Source organism: Dermacentor andersoni, chromosome 5 (assembly GCF_023375885.2).
Source record: "Dermacentor andersoni chromosome 5, qqDerAnde1_hic_scaffold, whole genome shotgun sequence".
Lineage (NCBI taxonomy): Eukaryota > Metazoa > Arthropoda > Arachnida > Ixodida > Ixodidae > Dermacentor > Dermacentor andersoni.
This window is the reverse complement of record NC_092818.1, coordinates 161,475,080-161,493,946: the sequence shown is the minus strand read 5'-3', so window position 1 is coordinate 161,493,946 and position 18,867 is coordinate 161,475,080. Positions and strand designations below refer to the sequence as shown.

Below are 18,867 nucleotides of genomic sequence, written 5' to 3'. Positions count from 1 at the left end.
ATCGTCGGACTGTAATTTGAATACGTACACAAAAAAAAAATTCTGTTACGCGGAAGCTCAAACATCAACTCCTGTTTCAGCATTTATACCATTCATAGAGCGGCGTCCTGTGCTCGGTTCCTTGCCGCAACAGTACCCAGATGGCGCTCGCCTCCACTCATCCGTGGCCCACGCAAGAGGCCGCATTTCTACCGAAGCGCTCCAGCTCGCCTTCGTGCATAGCGTACCCCGCCAGCGTTTCCCGGTAGATATTACGGTTACACAAGCTGAAGTTGCCAGGAAGCGTGAGAAGCAGTCAGGGATGTTAGAATGTTATCGCGTTCCACTCTGAAAGGCAAAGCTTAAGCGTCCTCTAATTTTTTTTCTTGTTTACACAATGCCCAAATTAAGCGACATCTACTGTCAAAGGAATGAAACATGGTTTAACTTAATCCAAACCGATTCAGTCAGTCAGCATCTATCGAAATGTGCTGTGCCATGTGTTTTCTGTTTGTAGAAATGGTGTTTTATTTGTTGTTAATAAACATCACGGGAACTGATGCAGCCTCCTTATTTTGTTAGTAGAGTCGGTACGGTGATTTCTTACTTGTTGCACGACAAGTAGCACAATAAATTGAACAAGTTGGTACTGGTTTATTAATAGAAAGAGCGTGAAAAACTTGGACGTCGGCAGACAAATGCTAAAGGAACATAGCGCATTGTTTGAACATATGAATAATAAACAAAAACATAGCATTGTTCCGGCCGTAGTTTTGTTTTTCATCGTCTCATATTTTCGCGTTCTTATCAATAACAAACGCAACAAAATCAACACCAGCTATCACTTACATCTCAAACACTTCCATAGAAACGAAAATAATATAGAAGCTCTCATTTCCTGACCTACCTGATTACCAGCTAGAATAGCAGCTTGGGCTTGTCGGTTTTCCATCCTGGTGTTAACAATGCAAAACGTAGACGGGACACGAGACGAGAACACGACACCGCAAGCGCTCACTTTCAACAACGTTTATTTGAAACAACGTTTATTTGAAACAAACACGGCTTCTTATACCTTTGCCCACACGTGCCACAGACACGTCATTGCAAATCATGCTAAACACGCCGCCCTTGTTAATATAAAAAAAAATAACTTGAGCTTTTGCACGTACAATCATTATCTTGAGTGCAAATAAAGTGCGCGTTTCACATGATGTGCAATGATGTGCCTGTGACACGGGTGGGAAAAGGTATAAGAAGCAGTGTTTCTTGCAAATAAACGTTGTTGAAAGTCAGCGCTTGTGTTGTCGTCCTCTCATCTCGTGTCCCATCTACGTTTTTCGCTGTTAACACCAGGCTGATTAGCAGACCGTTAGGAGGTGCGGCGTAATTTCGGACAACATCGAAGGCGTAGCGCTTTCTGGTAGGTCACAGACGGAGTAACGTACGATGTGGACAGCCATATTTCTAATTCTCAATGTTTAGTTCACCATTTGTTCATGCAGTGGCGTAGCTAGGTCGTCTGGCACCCGGGGCCCATAGGTTTTCAGTCGCCCCCCACCCCGTTGCTACGCCACTGCCCTCATGCTATTTAACGATAGTAAAGACAACAGCCTACGACGGATCTAGCGGGATCTAGGCTAGAACAACGTGCACGTGAACAAAAGTAACAACATAGACGTTCAGCCTTTCTAGGATGTGGAAGCAAAGTAGCAGCACTTGCTTTCAAAAAGAGAGATAGAGAGAGTCAACTTTTATTGATGCCAGCTATCACGGGACTGGACGCGGCCTCCCTCCGCCTAGCAGACGACCTGATCTCGCTTATCTGAGCTGAGCAGCAGGGTATCTCACTACTGCCGATTTGGAATTTTACAGCCCTCGTAAGGAGCAGCATTCGAGCATGCCCACGGAGTATATGGCAGGTCCGCTCTGCCCCTACATAATTTACATTGATCATTTTATTGCTCAGGAGAGAACTTACTGCAGACCACTGGATTTAGGATACCTGTCTGTTTGCAGGAGGCGCTAGGGCCACCGCTTGCTTCTTGGTTCGGGATGAGCTTGCGGGTACCGGACCCTTCCCAGCCGATAGTAATCGGTGATTTCTTTGTAGCTGCATGACCATGCTGTCTCCTTTCGTTCACGGCTAGACCGGCTCACTTGTTCGGCGAGTAAGTCCTCGAGCTATGTTGTCAGTGGCCTCGTTGCTGGGGAGAGAGGAGTGGGCGGGCGCCCAAATAATTTGGATCGTCCCGCTATGATGGTCACTGTTATTATTTAGAATTTCAAGCGCCTCTGGCGAGATGCGTCCTTTCGTGAAATTATTAACTGCGATCTTCGAGTAGCTTATGATAATTCTAGCTTTGGTGGAGGCTACCTCTAATGCTATGGCTGATTCATTTGCAACTTCGGGGTTGTCCGTTTTCACGGTTCCGCTCGCGAGGAGTTCTTCGTCCACGTCTATCAAAAGTGAGGTCGGGTATGGTGCCCACGCTCATGCTGTGGCCGTGCACGTAGGTTGTTGAGGACCCGTAATGAGTGAGCTCCTCCTGTAGCGCGTCTATGCAGAGATTACGCCCTTTGACAGTTCCTCTGCGATAGCCCCACGCGGGGTGCGGCGCGTTGAATTCCCTAACTACCACCACCGTGTTTCGCTTGGCTACGTCTAGGGTTGTCTATGTCAACGGTATGTCTATGTCTAGGGCAACAACTTTGCTTACAAGGCTGCCCGGTCTGCCCACGAAGACACCTAGACGCGTCCAATACCTTTGGCGAGGTCGGATGCTGCCAGAGAAGTTCGCCTACTTACACGCAAACAGTAGCAAGACTTCTGGAGTTCAAGTGCCTTTAATTGCTGATTGCATAAACCGGACCCGATGCTACGGCTACAACTGCCATCTAGCGTTTCCGGCGGCGAAACAACCTTGGTGTGCCGCTTGTGGCTGGGACTGGCATTCATGAACGCCTACTCCTATCGTGTGGGAATGGCCCAGAGCCCTGTGTGCGACTTCTGTAGGTGCGAGGAAACCATCGAGCACCTATTGTGTACCTGCCCTGGCTACGACGTACAGCGCCTCTCTCTGCGGACAACTTCAAACCGAGTGGACTCAAGACCGCTCTCCGAGTCAAAGATGCTCGGACCGTGGCCACAACAGTCACTGGCACGAAAAGTGATTCGTGCACTAGTAGACTACTTGAAGTGCACCAACTTAAGAGACCGTTTATGGCATCCATGCGCATCTTCCCACACGCACACAGTGCTTACTCTATCCCTTTTTTGCTTTCTATTCCTATTTCCCCCGCTCCCAGTGTAGGGTATACTAAACCAGGTGCTCGTCTGTTTGACCTCCCTGTTTTTGCTCTCTCTCTCTCTCTCTCTCTCTCTCTCTCTCTCTCTCTCTCTCTCTCTCTCTCTCTCTCTCTCTCTCTCTCTCTCTCTCTCTCTCTCTCTCTCTCTCTCTCTCTCTCTCTCTCTCTCTCCCTCTCTCTCTTTAGGGTTTTGCGGAACAGGGGCCCGAAGCAACTCCTGTGTCTTGGATAGCTAGATGTTTAAAACAAAGAGGCTGCCGTCGTTCTTGTGTGTCGGTATGATTTCTAAGACGACGTGTTCTACTTTTGACACCGTGGTTTTGTCTTGTCTTGTGTCCCAGACAGTGGCGCATACCCACTATGGGGGATTGACCAAGAAGCAGGTGGTTTTCGTATGCTTAGAAGTAAAGTCAAACTACATTTAAATTGTGGAGCGTGGGACTAGAACTGTAATTTAGACGTGTGATGAAAATATTGTTAAGAATTTTGATAAATTAAGTTGACGTAAATAAATGAAATAATAGAAAATATTAATAATTTTAGAAAGTCAGCAAGGTACTCTTTTTGTATCTCTAATAAAATTGTAAATTGCAAGAAAAGCATCCCTGTGGCTGGATCCCAGTGAGGTCGCACCAAAAGATAGAATGGTTGGTGAGGTTAGCGATAGCCCTAGTTTGTTGAATGAGTGTACTAATAATTTTCTTTGTCATATAAAGCGGTGGCAGGAGAGAAAATAATGTTCGATAGTTTCAGGTGCACTGCAAAAAGAAAATAGAGGGGACATAGCGAGACCAGACCTGTGCAAGTAAAAATTTAGCGGAGGTATACGACATCTCAATTTTGTAAAATAAACTTCTAATTGTCTTGAAGGACACCAATTATTATTTCATGGGAAGCCTAGATGGTGGAAATCAGAAGACGGTATATTAGTATGGATGTTGCAGAGTTTTGAGATATAGCAAAATTTCTGTACCTAGCCGCGGTGACATGAGCTGATGTCGGCAAAACAGATATGATAGGGCCGTTGAGGGATGCTCGTGCGAGTGAATCGGCCATGTCATTCAAGTGTAACCCATGATGTCCCGGTACCCAAAGCAAACATACTTTCCGTAAGTACGGAGGTACCATCGAACTAAATGTTTTTTGAATTCTTGTATCTAAAGATGCAGTAAGTGCTGCACATATATATAGCGAGTCGGTCACAATAACAGCTAATGGGTCGTTTTGGGGGAGTTTTCGTAACGCTAATATAATCGCTAATAATTCTGCTTGAAATATAGGTGTGAAATCGGGAAGGCGAAGGGAGTATATAAGACCATTGTAGAGATTCAGAGACGATCCCCACTCCAGACTTCTCATTGCACACAGAAGCGTCAGTGGCTATTACATTTTCAGTGGTTAGTTGGTGTAGGTGGTCGTGTAAGATATTGATTAAATCTCACCTTGGTAACAGTTTCGCATGATTCGGAAATATGTCCTCGAACTCAATTTTGAGGTCTGTTAAGTCATCATTTGAATGACAAACTTGGCGTATGGACACATCCAATTGTTGTCACAGTGCTTGCACAAATAATATCTGAGGACTGTGGAATCTTGACCCCGATACCTGAAAAAACTCATATGGTTCAGTGATAAAAGCATAAATTTTTTAAAATGTCTGAACCGTAAGCCTGCGGAATCTGCAATCTAGGGTGGGTATATGAGCTTCCTGATATAAAACAGCGTTGGCAACAAATCTAGGAAGCCCGAGGCATAACCGTAGGGCTTGTCTTTCTAAAAGTATGAAATGCTTAATTTTGTAGGCGGGGCCACCGGAAAATATTACGCAGCCAAATTCTAATATGGGCCGAACATACATTTCATAAATAATCAGTAAGGTATCCCTGCGTAGTCGAGAGCGGCGGTGGCTGAGCCGGCGAAGCATAGCTACGGCTCGTTCTGCCTTTGTTTTAATATGTTCCATGTGACTGCGCCAGGTAAGTTCGCCATCGTAAATAACACCAAGGTACCTGACTTCGTCAACTTGAGGAATGATTTCCTGTCGGTATTGCAAAGATATATGTACCTGTGCAGTTAATGGGAATACTAAGACCGCACTTTTGCTAATATTTAATGACATACTTAATCTCTCTAGCCATGTTTCCAGCATTCCTAAGTAATTTTGCAAGGACTGTTGTAGAGAATGTAAATTGCTTGCGGAGGAAAAAAATGCGATATCGTCCGCATAAACATAAACATGTACTTCCGGAGACAAAGGAATGGTGCTTAGCAAAATGTTAAATAATAATAGGGGAAAGAACGGAACCCTGTGGTGCACCTCTTGTCTGCTTGTGTTTAGACGTCGAAATACCGTGTTGGTGACAATAAAACTCTCTATCCCTTATAAATTCAGAAATCCAAGCGGTTATATATTTTGGGAAATTTGTAGAGTGTAGCTTATCAAATAGAATGCAATGTTCTACAGAGTCGTATGCTTTTGCTAAATCTAGCGTCACCAAAGCTGCGTACTCTCGTTTGCGGCGAGCAAGTTTAATGCAGCTCTCTAAATCTACATGGGTGCACCATATGGTGTGGCCCGGACGAAATCCAATCTGACAAGGACTGAGAAGGCTATTATCCTGCATAAGATTTGTTATACGGCCGTGAAGAACCCTTTCTATTATTTGACCACATTTGAGGTAAGAGTAATTGGTCTTATGTTTTATAAGTCAAGTCCGGATGATTTTTTCTTTAATAGTGGGATACTTTTAGCTACTCTCCACTCTCTTGGAACCCATGAATTCTTGAGAGAGAAATTTATTATGTTTAGTAGGTCCTGAGGCGCATGATCAAATACAGCTTTTAGCATTCCTGTTGTAATTTCACCTGGACTGGGGGCTGACGCCGGCAAAGAATTAATAATTCCTTCAAGCTCTGTCGCTGTTACTGCTACAAAGTCGTCTACCAAGGGATGTTTTAGTCCTATTGGCAATTTATGTGTGAAACGTCGCGCAAGTCCTTGAGCAGTTTTCTCAAGTGATTCTGATAACTCTTTTGTTGATAGAACGACAGATTCGACGTTCACGGGGGCCGGTATAGCTTTGCGAGATCGAAGAAGCTTAAACAGGGCTTTTTAATTGCTAGACTTCGAAAGCTATGTGTAGTGCCTGGAATCGTAATGCTCCTTAGCTTTTGAGTCTGTTCGTTTAAATGTGGTAGCTATATATGTATAATCAGCCCAATTAACAGGACACTGGTTGTATAAAAGCTTTTTCCATGCAGCTTTTCTACGTCTAAAATCTCACTCGCACTCAGAATTCCACCAGGGACAATATGATCCATCCTCATAAGATTTCACAGCAAATTGAGCTTTTTTTTATTACTGTTTTAGTATTGAACAAAGGCTCATTGCTTTAATATCCCTCTCCATGCCCTCCTGGGCTTGTAAAGCTGATTTTAAAGCATTTTAAAATTTTTCGTAGTTAACAAAAGTACGCATATTATCATTTAAACTAGTTAACGGAGTAAGCAGTTCAAAAATTATAGGAAGGTGATCACTGTTAGTTCCGGAATCTACAGTCTTCCAGAAGGTGACAGTCATGCTAGGGGTAGCAAACGTAAGATAATAATAATAATAATAATAATAATAATAATAATAATAATAATAATAATAATAATGATGATAATAATACTTTATTGCGCCAAGTAAAAAAAAAGATCTAGGGCAGATCGCGACTGACCAAAAAGTATGTGCTCTCGAATTTAAGCAGGAGAAATGATTCATTAAGACCCAATTCCACAAGCGTTTGCCCCAAGTGTCCGTTCGGAAACCCCACAATACATGATGAGAATTAAAATCTCCCACTAGCATGATGTTCTTCTGACTGCGAGCAATAGAGGTATCTAGATAACGGGTATCTTGTACTCCAGCGGGAAAGTACGTGTTAATTATAGAAAAAGGTGTGCAACCAGGGAGTATTATATCCAGTGCTCAGATTTCACAGTCTGGGGACATTATCTGGTATGCTATAGTAGCTCTATGGCAGATTTTTGATGAGACAATCAACACTAAACCACCGCCTCGGGATGGGCGATCCAATCGAAAACATCGAAAATTTTTTAGATGAAAAGATTGACCATCAGGTTCTTTTTGACAAGGGTTACAACGGATGCTTTCTCTTCAGAGGCTTCGTAGGATTTGTACCCCGATAATATTGCCGGTCCCATAGTCACCTGCAGGGCTATAACATATGGGGCTTCTTTTTCTAAAAGGAACTGCTGCAGGCTTCCCCGTTTCCGAAGAAACCCTCGGCAGTTCTATTGCCAGATCAGATATTCAGCGCTATCTTTTTATAATTGATGGCCCCCCGGTGGTCATACTGCTTTCCTATATGGTGGGTCTCTGATATAGTTTCATATTCTATATGTCCCACCGGCGCGGGCCGGCTTTCTGCCAGGGCGTTCTCTAACGAGAACGCGCCTAGTGACGAACACAATAGAGAATAGAGAATACATTATTTCTACGCATACCTTAATATTTAAAGTGAGTGGTGGTGGTGGTAGCAACTTTATTGAGACTCTGCTCAATTATGATCTGGCAGGCCCGAGTCCTAGGATGGCCCCTCACGAGGAGCGACCCTTTAAAGTGAGTGCAAAGACATACTCGACAGTTGTAGCACAGCACTTACAGTGCGCTCCACTTATACCGGCGTTTATCATAATTTGAACACTCAGCAGAACGCTACCAAGAACACTGATGCGCATGCGCACGACGGTCATAGCGGCAGCGGAACGTAGAACGCTGCCCACGGTCCGCTAGGAAACCCGATTCAGCGGAGCGTCAGGGTGCGTCTAGTTGCTATATTTGTCGTTTCATAGCCAAGATGAGAGCACGTCGCTGGCGACTCAGAGACGCGCTTGTTAGATAAGCGAAATCAATGCATCCTATGGTGCCACCGGTGCGCGTGAAATGCGTGCGGAGCGGAGCGTAAGCAAAGCTCTGCTAAAGCTGTCTACTGTCTTTAACGTAATGCTATAGGCTTACGGGACCTTGCTGCTAGGAGCAGGCGACTGTCGTAGAAACCTAATAATTCCTGCGGCGACTTAATTTAAGAGCTAGACTATCGCGAATTATATTATGTCAGTGACTTACAATTGAAGAGTTCGTTGACCGACCACGAACCAGAAGACAGTAACGAAAATAAGCGGCCGGCGCAGTCTCGCCGGCTGCACAAAGCCGTGACGTCGCGCCGTTGAAAACGAAGGAACCGACAGGTATACGCAGTTTGCATGACAATACGGGAGATGAACGTTTCTGCGAACGGCTACATAAGGCTCAGCGCTTCTTGTGGAAAATAGTCATAATGCTTCTCAACAGAGCAAAATGTTCGCCTTTAATAAGAGTATGAGAGTCTGCATCGCGGGCCTGACCTCCTGCCGAGGCGTTGGTGTGACGCCGACAAGATCTCTCCTGCACTCGGCGCTATTGCTCGTAGGCCAGCTGCTGCTCGGGAGAACGATGTGTGGCCGTCATATATTGCGAAGTCGGAGAGAGACTTCTGCGCGCGTGCTCTACTGCGAGAGAGAAACGACGTCACTATCGGCGTAGCCAATGGTGCGCCATACCTTTACTGGGGAGTGGGGGGAGAAACGACGTCACTATCGGCGTAGCCAATAGCGCCCTGCACCTTCCACCGGAGGGTTGCCGTGGTCGGACTGCGAGCGTGTCACTTAGGCACATACAGCTCCGCTTTAAAAGTATTTCTTAGGTCATCATGATATTGTCTTAACCCCGTTCCCCTCTGCGTTTCTTCCCTGTAATAGTACGTAGATAAATGTATGTGCTTTAAATGCGTCAGCATTTCTAGGCCTACCCAACGAGAACTTTGTCCATCCGTGACGTAATACGAAAGCAATGACTCATATCCCCATAAACAATGGCTCATACCCCCGCAGGAGCGATTCTGTGGTCGGACCAAGAGCATTTCGCCTATATGCATATACAGCCTCGCTGTAAAAAGGGGCCTCCTCAATTTACCAACTCTACGGTGGGAGGGGCCATCAAGATAGCGTACAGACTATTATCAAGGGCCCCCTCACCGCAGCGAGTGCCTCAAGCATTTTTTGTAGCGTCATAAAAGCTGTAAACTGTACAGTGAAAATATTTTAGGTTGGTAGATTAAGAGATTAGTACCCGAAGAATAAATTTTTGGTATCGCAAGACACTTTCCTCACGCCTCTTGATAAGCTGATCACTCGATACGCGATATTCCGTGCATCAATACGTGTTTGTACGTAAACACGCCACACCATGTCTCGGCCGTGTAAGTAAAATCAATAAATAGTGCTATCACAGTATAAATAAGTAGGCGATATCTAAGTCGTGCTCATGCGCATTTATTCCCAGCCTAAAGATGCTGCTTCAACTTTTCTGCGCTGAGGGTCAAAGAATTCACATCAGCCCTTTGGGCCGCGGGTAGACGCGTTTCTCGCTACCGATTTCCCGAGACGGTGGCCGTCGTTCCATGTTGGGTGAAGTGGAGGCGGTCGCCGACATCTTGTGGTATTGGAGCTCGGCGAGGCCGACCTCAAGTAGCCGCTCGCGGTAGTGGACCCGGTACTTGGTTTCACTAGGACCCCAGTCGGTCTCGGGGTAAGCTGCTCGGCGCCAGCTGAATCGACACTGCGCCAGTTTGACCACGGCGATGATGACGAGCGGTGCGAGCCCCACCACCGCCAACGCCCAGCCGAACAAGTCGGCCCACAGAGGTAGGATGTAATCGCCAACGCTGCTTCGCGGGAAATCGTACAGACTGTAGACCAGAAAACTTCCCAGGACCACGGGCGCACAGTACTTGAATGCAATGACCACGAAGTAGCTAGGACAGCTACCCGTCATGAAAGTAACGTCGAAGCAGAAGCGGTTCATGCCGTATATCCACGCCACGATGATGGCTTCGCCCAGGCAGGTGAAGAGAACGATCAGGGCGCCCAAGTAGTTGTCCAGGATCGTTAGGACGTACAGGCCAGCCTGCGCGTTCGCAGTGGACCAGCAGGGAGATAGGCTAACAACAGTCGCTGTTTGCAGGCTAATTTCCGTGCAGATATGTTAAGGCAAAAAAACTTAATCCGGAAACCCGATAGCGTAATTTGAGTTTTCACGCGAGTCAGTTAAATTCATTTCTGAGCAAGCTGCTGTTAAGCGTCTTCAATTATGGTAGCGTTGAGCTTATTATGTAGTTTTGCACATTACAATGTAACTAAGCGAAGCATAAAACTGGAGGGTGAAATGTAATAAATTAGTTCAAGCAATCATTTCTGAGAGACTGGCCCACTCGATTCGTTTTGAACGTCTTGGAGCACGGAAAAACGTGAGATAAAACAAAAAGGCTGCACACGGGTGCGTAATCTTCTCGTCTCATCACTCGTTGTTTCATGCTGCAAGAATTTCCAAATGACCAGAAATAAATAACCCCACATATGGTGGTTAGCAGGGCTTGTTGGTACGGTGTACATTGTGCAATGATCATTTGGCTTGGTTTTCAATGGCTATATCTTTCGCCCGTCAGCAACAAACCTCAACAAAACATCATAGCCCGTGTCGTGTATTCCCATAATCTTAGTCCCGTTCACGCAGTGGTTGCAATACCCCCCCCCCCCCCCCTCAAAAAAAAAAAAAAAGCCCCACCTGCGTGGTGAGGGACAATCCGATGAGGAAGCAGAACGAGCAGTACATGAAGGCGGTCGCGCTGCGCTTCTTCGCGAAGAAGGGGAATAGCTCCTGGATGGAATTGGTGAGGAACTCGCAGTTGCCCATCTGCGAGTCGACGCCCAGAAAGAAGAGCATGGCGAAGAACAGCACCGCCCACAGGTTGGGAAACGGAATCAGGGACAGGGCCTCGGGGTAGGTGATGAAAGCGAGGCCTGGCCCCGCGGCGACCACGTCCGCGATGGGAATGTCCAGAGTGTGCGCCATGTTTCCCAGGACCGAGAACACCACCAGGGAGGCGAACGCGCTGGTCAGAAAATCCACGAAGCAGATGAAGACGACGCTGGACGACATGTCGTTGCGGAACGGCTGGTAGCCGCCGTACACCAGAAGACCCCCGGTGCCAATGCTTAGCGAGTAGAAGGTCTGCTCAGTGGCCGCACGCCACACAGTCGGGCTCAACAGCGTGTCCCACTGGGGCACGAGGAGGTACCGCAAGCCGATGCTGGCTCCGGGCAACGTGATGCCACGAATAAGCATGACGGTCAGAATGACGTACGGGGCCGTGGCGGTCACCAGGACCACCTTACCAACCACCTGCAACGATGGGTGAGAGAGAGAAAGCCTTAGTACAGGCAAACGTGCAGTGAACCTCACGTATTGAAAACGTCGGTTCTCAACAGGACCACGGCAAGGCACTATTTCAGCGCTTGTAGATGGATTACGCTGACGCCACCTTAGCCACCATATTGGTAAACCGTTGCGGTGGCAAGCTGTGCCCGTGACGTCACGTGCAAGCCATCTTGTTTATGCAGATCTGTACGCATAGCAATAGTGGGAACACATGTACCGCCTTCGATACCAGAACATACCAGCTTTTAATTGTTGGCGTCATCCTTTCTGTTCCTCGTCTGACACAAGATTGGGCTCCGGCTCCAACTTTAATGTCCTGGCGTCAATGTACGCGAGCTTGGTGTTGCTATCACGAACCCTAACACGTTTTGACACTAACACTGTATTTATCACTTTAACACATTTAGCACTCACAAAATAAGAAAATAGGTGATTTAATATTTAATTTCGACAAAAAAGAATGATTTCATCTATACGTGCACAAAAAGCTTCCTCAAAATCCTTGCGATCTGGATAACGCCTGACCAATGGTCTAAAAGGACAACGCGCAACAAAATGTAGATTTTTTTAAGATTCTGGCTCTTCTGCATGAAACTTTTTAGAGCTATTGACGTATCTAACCTCCTATCGCGTGTTGGCCTTACTCGCAGCAAGGTGCGCGAATGACCACCTATTCCTTTAAACAAAGGCTCAAAACAACCTAGATGACAATACACTTTCTCATGCTTTTTTGTTTCTAGGTGAAAGGCATATGCTGCAGTCCGACGGCCTGCCGCGCACGCCTGCCGCGGGTAGAGCATCGCTTCAGGCCTGCCGGATGACACGTAAACCACATCACTGACCTTTATTCCTTTGAATATGATGAGGAATATGATGACCCAGCAGATGGCGTAACAGATAACCAGATTGGGTTGCACGAAGCCGACCTTCTCGAAGGAAGACGACGCGTTGAGAACCACTCGGTTGTAGAACATGTCGACCGACGAGGCGTTGGCGTCTATGCAGCCGGCGAAGCGGCTGTTGTACTCACTCTGCGACAGCAGCACACTGTTGCCCTCGTAGGTGACCACGACGGGCGACTCGACCTGTGTGTCGTTGATGCCCGCGATGACGACGCTCTTGCGGATGTTGGCACACACGCGGTTCATCTTGCGGCGTGCGAAGCATCCTTCCAGGGGAACGCCCCACCATTCGTAGCAGTCTGTCCACGGCAGCGGGCTCTTGAATGAGTGGTAGAGGTAGAGCACGGCGTATGTGATTATCATCTGGTAGTAGATGGTCGTCACGAAAGCGCCCCACATCATGCCGAATGCATTGCCCTGCGGCGTGCGAGAAGGAAAAAAAGCCAAATTGTGCAAAAAGAAAAAAAAAACTATGCAGATCTTACGCATTGTGGGAAGCGATATTATGCGACGCATGGGTTTACATCATCGTTTAATGGTCTGAAATGCCATTACCAGGTGGGCCAACATGCTTAAACCCTTAAAGACGGAGTTATCGAACTAATGACTCCTTCATGCTCTCGTTTACTGGCGCCTCGAAGTGATTGAAACACCTATTAACGTTCACAAACGCGCGAACTAATCAAAACACTTCTATACGTCTTTTACTCCATTCAGAGGAGGAAATTTTGATCGCGATCTATCCCGATCGGAATATAGTTTTTTAATAGCGATTGGTTTTTTAGAGTAAGCTGTGGAAGGGAGCCAATCGTGATTGAGAAATTCGATCCCGATACGATTCCATTGCGAAATGCCCGTGGGACCGGGAGTTACTTCTCGGCTTCTAAATGCACCCGTGGCTATCGGTCCCGATCATATGTGTGCTGGAGAAACATCTGTCATTCCGTTTACATTTTTGATTTCTTAAGCTGCAAAGAGGCAGCTGGTTTAGCGATGTTTCACGACAACGCTGCATGAACGGCAAAGTACTCAACGGACAGAGTTCAGTAACACCGCCCGGCGGAGGACCTTCGTGACGAGCAAGAACAGCTCTGACCCCGCGAGTCGAGCAGACTGGGACTATTGTTGTATTCAGTTCAGTTTCGACGCCGACTAGGACGCCCCAAGTGGCAGTGTCACAGTGCCGATGGCGGCACCTCGGCCCTGCCCACGGTGGCCCTTCCCTAGAAATATCGGCACCAACACAGCCCACTCTGACCACGCAACAAATACAGGGTCCTACATATTTCACTTAGCGTGTTCCAAAAGAAAAAAAGATTTTGTGTTTACCACCGCACTGTTCTGGCTGAAATTTTTATGCAAACGCATTACATGCTCCTTTAGGCGAAAATATGTCGGCGTCCGCGTAATCGATAGATGGTACCAAAAAGGGCCGACGGCGGGAAGAGCACAAAACACTTCCAAGAAATGCTAGGATTGACGCCAAGTTACTCAGGGGAGGTTCCTGTAAACAAAGTGGCTTTGAAAAGAAAATTTGATGCGTTTCGGTCTTGGTGCGAATCGAATCTGGGTGCGAGATGAGCACGCTTCCCCGACGCCACCGCGGCGACATGGTCCTGGCTGACTAAAAGTGTGCCTAGTGTGTGCGTTCATGAGTGCGTTTATTACCTTTCAAGATTGACAAACAGTATAATGTTTTCACATTCCCACACGTAAGCAGTCTTGTCTCTGCAGCTTTTTTTTTTTTTTTTTTTTGCAGTAGGATCGAATTTACCGCATTGCAGCCCACACTTGCCACAGTTAAAGAAACAAAATAACGCAGGCAATTAAGTGAAAATTTTTCTTCGCTTATGGGGATGCGAGTTGCTGCCGCGACGGCGACACAAGTTTATGCTTGTGCCATCGCGGCAGCAGCTCGCATCCGCATAGGTGAAGCCAAATTTGCGCTTTATTTAAATAAACCAGCCAAGTAACTGCGGTAAGGGTTACAATGAATGACGTAGACTCCAAGATGCGCGCCTTCTGTAAAATTGAGACAAAACAATGCAGTGGTAAGCGCAAAATCTTTCTTCGAGCCCGTTAAGCGAAGTATGCAGGAGCCTTCTATAACCAACTGTGTCACACCTCTTTGTCAATACTTTCGTTGTTCCAGTAGCGCTCGCTAGCCTCAGCTTTAAATCAACTAGCTTAACTTTTTCTAATACTACTACTATTGTACATGACATTAACCGCTCTTCGTTGTTCGTGTCGACGCAAGATAAAGAAGGCTGATCTACGAGACTCAAAGGGGGGGGGGAGTGCCGATCCTGAGAATGCAAAGTTGCTCGTTGATCTGCGTTCTTTTTGCTTTTTATTGCCAAAGATGGGCAGCTTCTGCGGCCAAAACTGGGCTGTGTTCGGCGAGAAATTTCTCCGGTACATCTACGGGCACTTCGCGCTCGACGAGACGCTCACCTGGAACATGGGCGACATACGGAAAGCGCCCAGGGGTCCTTGACCGCTGAACTGACCTAGGAGGAGCTCCACGTAGTAGATCGGCCGGCCGATGAGCACGTTGATGATGATGTAGGGCACCAGGAAGGCAGAGCCTCCGTTCTTGTACGCCACGTACGGGAACCGCCACAGGTTGCCCAGCCCCACGGAGTAGCCGATGCAGGAGCAGATGAACTCCAGGTTGGTCGACCACTTCTCCTTGAAGGCGCTCATGCTGATCTTGGCGAGGGATTGGGATGGAAAAGCTTGCTGCCACAGGCTAAAGGAGTGCGCCGAGACGAGGCGTGGCCCGGTCGTTCAAATGGCTTCTAGAAGGTCACGCACGTGGGGCACGAGAGCGAGTGGTGCGCGCTCGCGTGCGTTCTTCGTCGTTGACGTCACCCTGGCCTCAGTGCATTGTAATGATCCCAGAGAATGACACACACCCACAACGGGGGATTCGTCAAGTTGGTAGAATAATAAGACATGAGAGATGGTGGGCAGTATGATTAGTAGCAGTGAGAATACGACTGCTAGAAATTATTGATAATATTATTTCACATAAAAAACGAATTACTTAAATATAAAGTAATTAAGAATGCACGTCGCATTAATAATGTCACTGGCTTACGTAATCTAACATGAAAAATCCGCGTTGCTCGCTGGTTGGTTGGTTCGTTGATTTGGTTTTCAGTAAAATGGCAACAATGAAAAATTCTTTAATTTTGCCGTGTGACTGGCTGCTCGAGGCATTCTGCGTGTATTCGCGGACTTCTTTCACGCTGGGAAAAACACCTCTATGTAGCACGTATTGAGCAACAGAAAGCTGTATCGGGAGTTATTCATGTCGTTCTACAATTTTCTAATTGACACTTGTCATCTAATTATAACATCTGAGAATTAAATGATTAATTAATACGAATTATCTAATTAGGCTGAATGACAAAAGATAGAGTAAAGCGTTGGTTCGGGCTAGTTGGTAATCCATATTAGGCACTGTTTAAGCGCAGAATTTACAACCACAAAGGAACCCGAACGGGACAGGCGCGAACTTGCAAATGGCGTTTAATGCAAGATGTCATAAATTTATACAGAAAAACAAACAAGAAGAAACAGAAAAGACAAGAATAAACATATTTAATCATTTGATCGCATCGTCTAACATGTGTTCGTTACTAAACAACTGTCACCAAATGCCCACAAGAAAACATCTTTCTTTGGCAGATAACGAAAGAGACGGTGGGCTGACGCACTCATAATCATAACTACTCGTTATTGCAGCTTCCACGAGTTCGCGCGTGCACCGATCTGACAGAAACCCCCGTTACCGTCGGCTCACACAAAGCTAGTAAAAAGAAGAATCGTTCATATGTGTCTACATAATGCACTTAAGAAGTCGGGCGTGCCTCGCGTAAATGAAAGCTTCGAAATGTAAATACAGCGCATAGCTTCAGCAGGCTATCTTAAACAATTGACAGTTTCGGTGCCTGAGGCTCTTCTCCGCAAGACGAAGCAAGTACGCGTGACTGATCAGGTGCACGAAAATGAAAAGTCAGATCAAAAGAAGGTGTCCGTCATTCCATATCTGCAAACGATGTCACATCGTCTCAAGAAGATTGGGCGGGAATGCAAGCGTGAAAGTCGTCATGTCAGCCCCGTACAAATGAACCAAGTTGTGCAGCGTGACATCGCCGGTGAAAAGGCACAGGAAGGGGAGCAAAGTAAAGTAGAAGGAAGAATTCGTCACATTCGATGAAGGTGTTGTCTATTGGATACCACTATCTTGTGGCAAAACATACGTAGGGCAGGCGGAACGATGCCTAAACGAGTAGTTAAGGGAGCACAAGAACGTGAAAAAGGGAGGATAGGGACACATGGCGTCATACTGCTGAGACTAAGTGCAAGCGATATCTTGACAACACTGCAGTATTGTTTAGAGACAAAGATCGGGGCACGCACGGGATCGGGGAAGCTGCGATAATGAGTAGTTATGATTACGAGTGCGTCAGCCCACCGTCTCTTTGTTTATCTGCCAAAGAAATATGCTTTCTTGAGGGAAGTTGGTGACAATTGTTTAGTAAGGTACACATGTTAGACGATACGATCAAATGATTAGTTATGTTCATTCTTGTTTTTTCTGTTTCTTCTTGTCTGTTTTTCTTTGCATATTTACGACGTCTTACATGAAATGTTAGTTGGAAGTTAGCGCCTGCCCCGTGTGTGTGCCTTCGTGGTTGTAAATTCTGCGCTTAAACAGTACGTAGTATGAAAACAAAGATAGTTTGAGTATCTGCAAGCAACGGCAAACAACGTTACCTTTGCTCTGTTCAGCAACGGGGCATTTGCATATGTTTAAGCTCTGGCTAAAGTTAGCTAGGACACCCTGCATATATTATTTCCGAAACAATTTATTGGGGTTGGTTTAGCTGCTTAACATGAAAGCTGTTTATATGCTGCGCTGTCAACGGTTTTCGCTTGTTTGTAATTGATGCCAGTCGCTGCTCTGTTTGCCGACCGGCTAGCGGGTCACCGTCTGATTAAAAGAACGTGAATAAGAAGTTTATGGACGATGGCACAAGTACCGCTGTGGTGTTCTAACTTGTCCGTAAATGTATTACCATTTACGCAATACCGGATCACCGGACAGGTGTAAAGCACCAACAACGCTGGTAGCGACATTTCTTTTTAACGCATCCTGTATACAGAGAGCACATAAAGCTGCAATGACCTTTCATATTTACGTATCTGCTGGCGTAAAGCGTTCATTAGCATCATATTCATTAACGTGAAACCCTTTTGAAATTTTTCTTCTACGAGAAAACTTATGCAGTCCAAAAACGTTTCATACGTATCGTAGCCCATGGCACAAAGCGTCGCAGGATACTGCCGCTATTCACACTACGGCCACTTATAGCTCCGATTGGCTGGTAATTTGTAACAGTAAGAATTACAAGGGTGAGCTAAAAAAAAGATAAATATGTCTAAGTAAAATGTAAAGGCGGTTCCGTATCACACAAGCAGAGCGAATACGTCGAAACACGATACAGGCGACACCATTAATAGCTACGACATTTCAGCGTGGCGTTAAGGTCACACAGTTTGGTTATGTCTCATTATTACTTTACTTTCATAGTCGCGTTATAGTTACTTATGTAATTAGTCGAATGTAATAATAGTTATACCTTTTTACTAACATGTCTGTAGCTGATTTGTATTAGTACTGCTAAACATAAACCAATACCATGTTTGCTATTTTTTTAATATTTTACGTCATCTGTTGTCACTGTTGCCTATATTTTTACTTATACGCTGTACAGGAGGTCCCATTACAGTCTTTGACCTCGGGACCTCCTCCTGTATAATATTCCCTTGTACTGTATCTTGTCTATTAATAATAAAACCTCATTCAGTAGACAATTCAGTGCCAGTGGAAATTCAGGTGGCTTAGTGGCAGCAGTATCAGCTTGAGAAGCGGAGTTCAGCCAACGTTTAAAGTTTCGCATGGAGATGATACAATAGCCAGTAACTTGTATCTTAAGATACACGATACATTCTTTCATGTAACGGAAATACAGATACTGATACACGTCTTGCCAGACGTATCATGATACAGATACAATATACCCAAAGAGTATCTAAGATAGTATCTAGTATACATGTATCTTCGATGCTGCACAGCACTGATATCTGTCTATAAGAAGCAAACCATACGCGTGCTTTGTAATTTAAAAAGCTTTTGAAGTTTAAGTTTGTTTTCGAGTGGGAAATGGAGGTTTCTGAAGTTCAGTGCGAAGAGACACGGCGTGCGTAAGCATCTGCAGCCGGTTCGTCAGCGCTTTTTATTGTCGCACGTGCCTTCTGTGTCCGTGTCGTTCTGCCTGCGCT

The 18,867-nt window shown here is 46.0% G+C and overlaps 1 protein-coding gene across 1 annotated transcript; it reads right to left on the bottom strand.

The window, feature by feature from the left end:
* Positions 1–9,663: 9,663 nt before the first annotated feature.
* On the bottom strand, positions 9,664–15,393 carry LOC126531520 (sodium-dependent proline transporter-like). The gene is made up of 4 exons (XM_072288381.1): positions 14,965–15,393; positions 12,389–12,927; positions 10,955–11,711; positions 9,664–10,297 (listed from the first exon to the last, which is right to left on the bottom strand). Exons 1-4 carry the CDS (start codon positions 15,214–15,216, stop codon positions 9,719–9,721), a joined length of 2,127 nt encoding a protein of 708 aa, XP_072144482.1. The 5' UTR covers positions 15,217–15,393; the 3' UTR covers positions 9,664–9,718.
* Between the last annotated feature and the right edge of the window lie 3,474 nt (positions 15,394–18,867).